Source organism: Sander lucioperca, chromosome 3, assembly GCF_008315115.2.
Source record: "Sander lucioperca isolate FBNREF2018 chromosome 3, SLUC_FBN_1.2, whole genome shotgun sequence".
Classification (NCBI taxonomy): domain Eukaryota; kingdom Metazoa; phylum Chordata; class Actinopteri; order Perciformes; family Percidae; genus Sander; species Sander lucioperca.
In genome coordinates, this window is record NC_050175.1 from 10,193,868 (window position 1) to 10,203,367 (window position 9,500).

At 41.3% G+C, this 9,500-nt stretch overlaps 1 protein-coding gene across 1 annotated transcript in view; it reads left to right on the plus strand.

Annotated features, from left to right (window-relative positions):
• Nucleotides 1-7,834, plus strand: part of heatr3 (HEAT repeat containing 3) — a 14,593-nt gene extending 6,759 nt beyond the window's left edge. The window contains exons 4-15 of the mRNA XM_031281509.2: nt 118-218; nt 674-783; nt 1,568-1,708; nt 1,911-2,203; nt 4,034-4,124; nt 4,323-4,477; nt 5,125-5,207; nt 5,393-5,529; nt 5,800-5,888; nt 6,441-6,584; nt 6,653-6,829; nt 7,105-7,834. Of these exons, the coding sequence (XP_031137369.1) occupies nt 118-218; nt 674-783; nt 1,568-1,708; nt 1,911-2,203; nt 4,034-4,124; nt 4,323-4,477; nt 5,125-5,207; nt 5,393-5,529; nt 5,800-5,888; nt 6,441-6,584; nt 6,653-6,829; nt 7,105-7,218 (1,635 nt within the window). The 3' untranslated portion in view covers nt 7,219-7,834. The remainder of the gene's footprint in view (nt 1-117; nt 219-673; nt 784-1,567; nt 1,709-1,910; nt 2,204-4,033; nt 4,125-4,322; nt 4,478-5,124; nt 5,208-5,392; nt 5,530-5,799; nt 5,889-6,440; nt 6,585-6,652; nt 6,830-7,104) is intronic.
• Nucleotides 7,835-9,500: the final 1,666 nt, after the last annotated feature.

A 9,500-nucleotide genomic window follows, 5' to 3' on the forward strand; every position in this document is an offset into this window, starting at 1 on the left:
ACTGAGCTATATTTTCATTATATTGAGTTAACACTTTGAACATCTTAAGGTTCAAAAGTTGATGCCTGATCACTCGTGGTTTTGTTGTCACCTGCAGCACAGCGATTTTCTTTTCAGAGCTGTGCTGGTTTTGAGAGCGATGCTGTGCCAATGAAAGACCAGAAGAATGCAGTGGAGGATGTTGCCAATGAGGCCGTGAACCTATTGTGGAATCTGTGGTAAGCCGAGAGGTTGCGCAAGCTGGTTGACACGAGTGTGTTTTGACCTTTTTGTTTTTCAAGAGATGTTGTACTGAGCAAACACAGTGTTTTCTTTGACACCCTACAACTCATTCCGTCGTTACATGTAGTTTCTTCCCTGGGAGCTGCCCTGAATCAGTCGTCTGAGTCGTCCGCTCTTGGCTAGCTAGTATCTCATGAGACTAGTTGGTGTCTACTGCCTTTGTAAAGATGCATCATCATCATCATTATATATACTTCGCCCCACTTAGATTTTCTTCGCCAGTCCAGAAAATTGCACTCTTAGTTCATCTTATAGTCCCAAGCCCACTTTTTGACACTGTTGCTGGCTGCCATTATCCGTCATTAATCACGCAAAGATGACGCTTGATGTCTGTCTGCGTACATTTGTTAATTGTCTTACATCCGTCCGTCATATTGTGTTGTCCTTTCAGCGAGAGCAGCAGCCAGTCGCTGTCTGTGTTCAACAAATCGGGTCTCCTGGACATGGTTGTCCAGTGTCTGGAGAGACACCCACACAACATGGAACTGGCCATTTCTGCTGGTAGGTCTAATCAATATACTGTTAATTTGTAGTCATTTTTGATTCATAAAGATGTGCGTACATCCTCGCTGGCCAAGATAAATTATTCATGACGAACCCAAATATCACGACAGGACATACAGAGTTCCATTCCTGCTGGTACACTGTTGCCATAAAAGTGAATGTAGATCCCCACTAACATTAAAGGTTCCCTGTGGAGTTCTGGACCTCTAATAGCGCTATGGAGCTGTTTGTTTTTTGTGTTGGTACCTGGTTTTTTTTTCGGTGTCTTGCATGGGCAAAAGGATGCATATATAGGCAGGTTGGTCCATTATTCCTGCCAGTGGGGGGAGGGGGGGGGAGGAGAGGAGAGGAGAGATCTTTTCTGTTCCCCCTCTCTGCGATCACCTATACTGTGTTTAAATGCAGCTGAATTCACAATATAGTTCAATTTTTTGATGTAAATTCCAAACACTAAACTACTGTTTAGTAGTTTAGTGTAGTTTAACTATTGTTAATATTCATAGGTATTATGTGTGAACGTTTCAAACTTTTTGTTGTGATGACAATGTGTAAATAAAGCTTCCACACCCAGCTCTGTAACGTGTGAACTGGTCATTGACATAACACCCATTGCAACTGTCCTGTAATAGCTATTACTATACAGAAACTGTCCTTTCAAATAGGTCTTTCTTTTTTTTTTTTTTTTTTTTTTTTTGCTTGACAGTAAGGCCTTAATCAAGCCTGACCTCTAACTAAGTGTGAGAAAACAGTTTGTAAGTCTCTCTTCTTTGTGCTTGGCCAGCCCACTGTTTGCACACTGTGACTGAGGATAACCCAGAGCTGCTATGTAGCATTAACACCGCTGTGCTTGGAGTCGTGGAGAACGTGCTGCTGACATCTCAGCCAGGCATGACACACACTCTCCTCAGGACATTGGCTGCAGGTACGATTTGTCTTTTTTTTTTTTTTTTTATTCAAAACTGTAACTCACTACCATTAGGTGACAATAAAAAGTCCTCTGTGAACGGAAGTTGCTTATACATTTAAGGAACAAAAGGAGGAGGAACTGCGGTCAATAAATACTGTGACTGTAATGTTTTTATACCCCTTCCTGAGCTCTCAGTCTGCCTGCTCTTATCACTCAGGGACCCTGTGGAACATGAAGGGCAGTTTGCCTGCTGCCCATCAGGCCCAGACCCTCAACGCTGTGATGGCCACCTTGTCACAGTGCCTGGATCTGGACACAGGTACACTGATACCTGAACTCAGACAGGCAGAAGAGGGTCGTCACAGACACACACCAGCAGCGGCAGACATAGAAGACCAAGCTGCAGGAGAGCTCGCTGTGGCGGAGATGGACGAGGAGGAGGAAGCACCTCAGCGCAAGAGGAATGGAAAAGCTGTGGCGGTTGATAACGACTTCTCTGACCTTTTGCCTGTAAGTGGTGTCTCATATAGTACTCTGTTCCTCTTTATGCATACATCTGGTTGTGAGCCCTTCTGGCCATACAAGTTGACCTTTCAAACAGTGAATCCCACTCGTCAGAGAGATTATGAACTGTGTGTCACCGTGCATGCTTCTGTTCTTGTTAGAGCATTTGGCCGGGCTGATACATTGTCTGATATCAACTTATTACACGTATATCAATATCGGTGCATATGTCGGCTGATAAGTAACAAGAAATTGCAGTGATGTGTTTGAGGGTTCTTAGAAAGTGACTCCATGATATAGTTTGTCCACCAGAGAGCATTGAGAAGTTTGAACTGTAAAATGTCCTGCTCAGTGGTCCTAAATCATTAATTACACAGGTATTCATGTATGTTTATGTAATACTGTATGTATATGTAAAAGCTGTTTGTCCCACACATCATCATCAGCTTTTTAAAACTGTTGTACAAGCTTTCCCCTTGCTACAATGTATTGTAGGATATATATTGGATAGAATGCATGATGGGTAGGAATCAAGATGAGGTGTACATGAAGCTACGACGCAGCCATGACACAACAACTTTAGAGGCCTGCTGTTGGCTGATTCAGTTCTTGAGGGTGGGTGTTTTGGATAGACATGATTAGAGGTGCAACGATTAATCGATTAGTTGTCAACTATTAAATTAATCGGCAACTATTTTGATAATCGATTAATCTTAAAAACGAGACATTTGAGGACGTCATCTTAGGCTTTGGGAAACACTGATCCACATTTTTCACCATGTTTTGACATTTTTATAGATCAAACAACTAATCGATTAATCGAGAAAATAATCAACAGATTAATCGACTATGAAAATAATCGTTAGTTGCAGCCCCAGACATGATTGTAGTCCGTGATTTTACATTGGGTACTTTTTTGCTAGCTTTTAAGTCAAGTTAAGGGCCATTCTGAACTGAAGACCATCTCGTAGAATTTGTATACATATAGTCCAGATTTTTTTCAAGGACAAAATTTGGGCACTTTAAAATTCAAATGAAATGCTGTGTCTCCCCAGTTTACTCGTAACAGCTATCTAATTTTCATTAAAAACATCATTGACGAAACTGGATTGCCAAGGCTGTTCTAGGTGAGAAGTTTACCCTCAGTTACAAATGCTGTAAAGTTGAGGATGTGACATGTACGGCAGTCGGTGTTTATGGCGACAAACTGATCTAGTTTTGTGTTGTCAGAGGAGCGTGTTAATGCCAGTTGAAGATGTGGCGTACGAGTCACCCTGGAGTGCGAGCCAGACTGTCAGAGCAGACAAATTGTCGAATTCGGGGGGGAGAGATTGGGGACACCCGGCAAGGTTCAGCTGGGAACCAGCTTTTGGCTTCCACCACGCTGACAATTCCCAGACCTGACGTTATCGAGACAGAGCTGTCCCTCTCGTCTCGGTCACAAACAGAGCCCTTAGGATTGCGGGTGACATTCACAGTGACGTTCCAAAATACCCTGTAATATTGTAGGTTACGCAATGGGGTTATCTCAATCCAAGCTTTGGTTTAACTAGTTTAGCAGTGTAATTATACAGTCATGGAAAGCATTTGTCTGTCACAACGCTGCTAAACAAACCCAAACACACACACACACACAGACCTAACAAACCTAATTTTCCCTTAAGTGACAAGCTCAAAGCAGGTTTCACTTCACATCACAGTTCAAAAAGTACACATGGACAGTAGAAATACTTCTTTGTGGAGAGCAGCTGAACTCTGGGTGACTGGGTGATAACAGTGCAAACAGTCATCGTTTTGGTACGATGTTGACTCACATGGCTGCTTGTTTTTGTCCAGAGGGACAAGGAGGAGCTGAGGGAGGCGACGGCCTTGCTGACAGCCCAGCAAACGTCCTTAGAGATCATCGTCAACATGTGCTGCTCAGACGGTGAGTGTTGTGGGCACAGACAGCAGTGCTGACCCCAGGCACTTTTTTTTTTTTTTATCAACATTATTCCCTGTCACACTGTGATGGCATATCGGAAAGGCTATTTTAACAAGAAATAAGTCAAATGAGTTCATTTGAGTGTCTAGAAATAGGGTGTGTCTTGTTTCCCTGATCCCTTCTATGTATGTGTCTGTTAAGACCCTTCTGACGACGAGTGGGAGGAGGAGTCGAGCAGTGATGAAAGCGACATGGGTCCGGATGGCCTTTGTGATGGAGTGTCCAATCTTATGTCTCCACTGTGTTTGTCAGCTGAGGTTCACGGGGCCTTAATCAACCACAGCATCCCTGAGAAGGCAAATACCTTGTCTACTTGATCAAAAACACCTCATATCGGCGTCGGCCAATAGCTATAAGAAAGGAGGAGTTTGTCAGAGTGCTTAGACAAGCATGTGAATGTAATTATATAAATAAAATATAAATAAAAAACTATAATTAAAATCCCTAGAATATGGTTCTGATTATGCCGTGAACCCCACCCATCTTCTACCCCAGTCTGAACAGGCCAAATGACTTAGCTGTGCAGTTTAATAGAGATCTCTCTCTTTCCTACCCTGGAAATCCAGAGTTCTCGCGAGAGCACAATTTGAATTTGCTCAGCGAGTCACTCTGGCAGTGAGTAATGATGCTCATTAGCTGTGCCCTTGTAGCTGAGCTGCACCAATCACATCGGTGTAGCTGATATAGGCGGGCCAGAGGCGAGCTAAACAGATGATGACAGCGCTGCGATGTCGAAGTCCAGAATCAGTCAGTTAACATTGGTCGTAGTGTTATCCAATTGCGTGCAGTGATATTTTCAAATGCATGGCGTGGTGCCGCCCCTCGAGTTGGGCCATTTTCATTACTCATAGCCAGACCCTTAATCTTTCGGATTTGGGTCTGGATTTCCAGGCTATCTCTTTTATGAATCCACACTAAATGGCTTTTTTTCTTTTGACTTAAGGTCCTCAAAAAGACCGAGTTCCCCAGAAAGGAAGCCATGGATGTGTGCCATCAGAATCCCTCCTGGAGAGGCCTGATAAAAAAGTAATCCTCACACTTCTCATCTTTTCTTCAACCTAACTGTCAGTTCATAATGTGTTTATGGTATCTTTGTCAAATATTATATGCATTTTGTTGGGAGTGGGTTTTATTTTCTTCCACACTGCTTTACCCTTGAAGAAGTTTCACTTCTCTATGACAAAAGCCATCTGTTTTCTTTTAACCTTTAGGATACAGCGTGTGCAGTCCCGGGCGCTGACGTGCCTCCATAGCATCCTCTCCACCATGGACGCCGAATCTCTGGGAGGGGCGGCCGCCCTGCAGGGAGCAGCACAGCACCTGTCCACGCTGGTTTTTGGTGCAGCAGGTCTCACATTTATGTCATATTGTACATACAGCACATAAGTCATAAGACATATTTTTCACTAAAACACACATGGATATAGGCAAAATACTAACTCCAGTAACTTTGATTCCAGGTTTGGAAACCAAATTGTGGTGAAAAGTGAAACCCACTGTATAATCATGTGGACAAATGAATGTGTATTCCTAGAATGATCAGTTGCAGCAGTATAGAGTTGCAATTTTCAAGCATGTTATCTGTTTAGTAAGTAGAATTTACTTTCTCACGTTTCAGAGATACCCAAAGATGAGGAGTTCCTAGAGGCCGTCATCAGCGCCATGCGGTCTCTTTTGCAGATGATTGCCTCCAAAAATATCTCCCAGGTACAGAATACACCCCAGCTTTAGCCTTTCCTTTGGTGATTTTAAACATCTGCATTGACAGGTCATGCAAAAGGGTTACGATGGCAATTTAATATTCTTCCGTAAAGTTGTGGGTCTCACAAGAGACAGAATAAATAAAAAGAAGGATCACAATGTCTGCAGCAGATTTTAGTCCCAAGTATGGGTCTAGTTGAAAAAGAATGATGAGTCCTACATTTCCCATAATGCAACTCAAAAGCATCTTTAGTTAGACTTATCCTGCCTGGTAAATGTCCCCACCTTTCAAACACCACACCTCTAGTTTGTGATGCAGGGTGGTGACATCATCAGGGGTGACTTTCTTTTTAGACTTTGGAAAGCACACCTGATGACTGTTTTTACAAGCTGTGCAATGGGGGGGGGGGGACTCCTTTAACCTACGTCCATTGTTTAACAGTGTCGACTGAATTAAATACAGTGCTGAATAAATACAGAGGCAACATAGAAGACAAATCTACTGCCAGTTCACACTAAACACTGTTGACCGTGTGTGGTTGTTTTTGTTTTTGTTAGTGTATGACCCCCCAGCAGCTGATGAGCCTGAGCGAAGCAGCCACCCGCTGCGATGTTGTCAGTGTAAGGGTCAACGCCGTCGCCATTCTGGGCATCACTGGCAGCACACTGGCCAAAGAGAAGGGCACTGCTGAAACCCTTCAGGTATAGTCTTTCTCTCTTTTCTACTGTTGGAGTATTTGTTCTCCCTCTAAGTAACTTTGCTCCCACAGATGATTGGAAACGCCTTACTTCAAGTTGCCACAAGGGATGCTGACCTGGTTGTGAACGGAGAAGCCCTGGACGCCTTGTTTGATGTTTTTGCAGATGGAGACGAGGCGGAGACAGCTGCCAAAAACATCCAGTTACTACCTGCACTGAAGGCACTTCAACCCGTCTTTAAGGCCAAGGTACCAGAGACTTATTTCTTCTTACTGAACACTGTTCTTGTTGATTTTTCACAATTTCCAAATATGTTTGCAGGATTATTAACCCATCCCTCCCACTGCTTAACATTTTGTTTTCTCTCACTTGTATTGCTTGCAATGGGAATACATATTTTAATAAACCATAATGTCCCCTTGTATTAAAAAATAAACAAGAAGACACACTTTCTTATCTTTCCTATAAGGTGTGACATTTTTATTTTTTACATTTTTAATCATACATTTTCTTTTTCTATTAGATTCGTAAAGAAGGAAAAGGCAAGTACAGCCCCCAGCAGCTGTGTGTGCTTGACAACATCAAAGTCAACCTGAGAAGATTTATTGGTTATCTGGAGAAGGTGGTGAAAAAATAACGCCTTGACATTGCAGACAGTTGAAGCTGTATGGTTTGGACATGCTAGCAGGAGCATAGAACGAAACAGAATGTGGTTGTGAAACAACCAAGTATTTATTATGTTGGTAGTAAACCATTTGTTTTTGCTTGGTTTCAATGTTCATATTCTCTAAATAATGATTAACTATTTTACTTGGTGATGTGAAAGTTTATTTGTTGTGAAGAAAGATGGGAGTGAAATCTGATATTAGTCATTAGTTACTGCAAGATGCAGTAAAGTTAGGTTTTTATGTTTGCTCCCTTAGTTGATAAATATCCTCCAAAATCCTTGTCAGACTTGAATTTGTCTAATTTCATGCCCCATAGTAACATTTTTCAGAGATCAGGTGTGGTTTTGACATGTGTGCTCTTAATTTTGTCCCATGTTTCAATGGGCCAAACATTGAAGTTTGCAGTTCTGCTACAAGGGGTGGGAGGCAGAGCTATTCTACATTACAGGCCCTTTATACTGTATAAAGGATTGAAGTATCAGCTAAGTAATGAAAAAGAGAAGATTTTGTATGTGTATTATGGATATTGTGTAATAGAAAATCATAATTTTGTTAAGGATGTTTTTGACATGTTTAAAGAGAAAGGAAAAAAAAGACTACATAATTTCAGTCACTTGCTAAGCTTAAAGAGTTTGGTACGCTCACTGCCAAGGTTGTGATAACATTAAAATCTATTGAGACAGACGTATTACCCTTAAGAAATACACACATATTCTCTACCTCTGCCTCTGAGCTTCCTCCACCTCACATTTCTTAGCATTAATTGCGCTCGATGGTGTTTTTTGCCTTCAACGGCACCTTCCAGGCAGCTAACCCTAAACATAACCATTGCCGCGCTGCCTGGGAGGAGACGTTGGGGGGCAAAAAACACCAAAGACCATTAATTGCACACCGCCAGGCACCACTCTTCTGCATGGATGTGGTATTTCTGTGAACTGCAACTCACCATGGCAGCCAACGTTCTGCTAAAAATATTCTTCTCAGTAACATTGTAAAGTAATTTCCCACAGTGAGATTAGACTGGGTCCTGCTAACACCAATAACTTGTAATGGTCAGTCAGCATCCACAATTGTTGTTCTCCGGTTCTACACAACTGGACAGCTAACCCTAACCTGAACCACAGTTTATCATGCTTTGAGTTGGTGACAAAGTAAACTCATTGGCCCTAATTAATGCAATAAATGGTGAAGATTAAATGAATTCCATTGACCTAAATGTCAGAATGAACTTTCTGATAGTTTTTACGTTGTAAGAATCAGGGCACAGTTTCTCTGGTTTCCCATGACTTTTCAAGGAAATGTTAATAAAATTGTATATCATTGATAAAAAAATATAATTCAAAGCTACATTTGAGGGAGATTATGTCATTGGGCTGTGCATGAATGCCTTTTTTGAAATAAATCTTGATTTCTTATATTATTTGAGTGTTTTTCTTTGCATCAAATGAACAATCTCTGGACTGGACTACTATATCTGGAATTTATAATCTTCTACCAAATGTCCTAGTCAGTAAAAAGGTAGCTAAACTATGACCGCTACTGAACAGTATTTATGTGTGATGCTAAATATCACTACTACATACAGTATAAGGAAGGGTATTTTAAAATAAAATAAGCAGCAAGACAACAGTTATGTTTGACCCCCCACTGTACAGTCTCTTAGAAGGCATGGTATTTGGAATTAGTGCAGTAGATTGACAGAAAAATAACTTCAGATAACTGGTTCCAGCTTCTCAAATGTGAGGATACGTTGCTTCCGTTTTACATCATTGTAAATGAAATATCTTTAGGTTTGGCAAGAATAACGCTTTGTCAACATTTTGTAGTCCAAACAATTAGTCGAATACCCCATAACTATAAAGTAATTGTTATAGTTATATCCCTATTCTAATTGTTTATTACCTCGTTACCGGTAAGCGTTTTAACCTAGTAACGTTAATATTATACATTTATATTTTGGGAGTTTTGTGTCAAATTCACACTAAAAAGGTGGGTAAAATCCTGGACTATGTTGAATACATTGGTATGTAAACTATAATCCGGTTATTAGTACAGTCAAAAATCTGTGCGTATAGAGTGTAGCATTTGCATAGCACAAAAATAAATAAATAAAACGGATTTACGATATAGCACCTTGTCCGTTTCACTTTGATGACACGTTACGTAACAAAAAAAACAGTTGTCTGTTGCGTAACCACAAATTCTCCGCCCCTTTTCACTCGCTCCGCGCATGCGCAACAGCACCGTACAA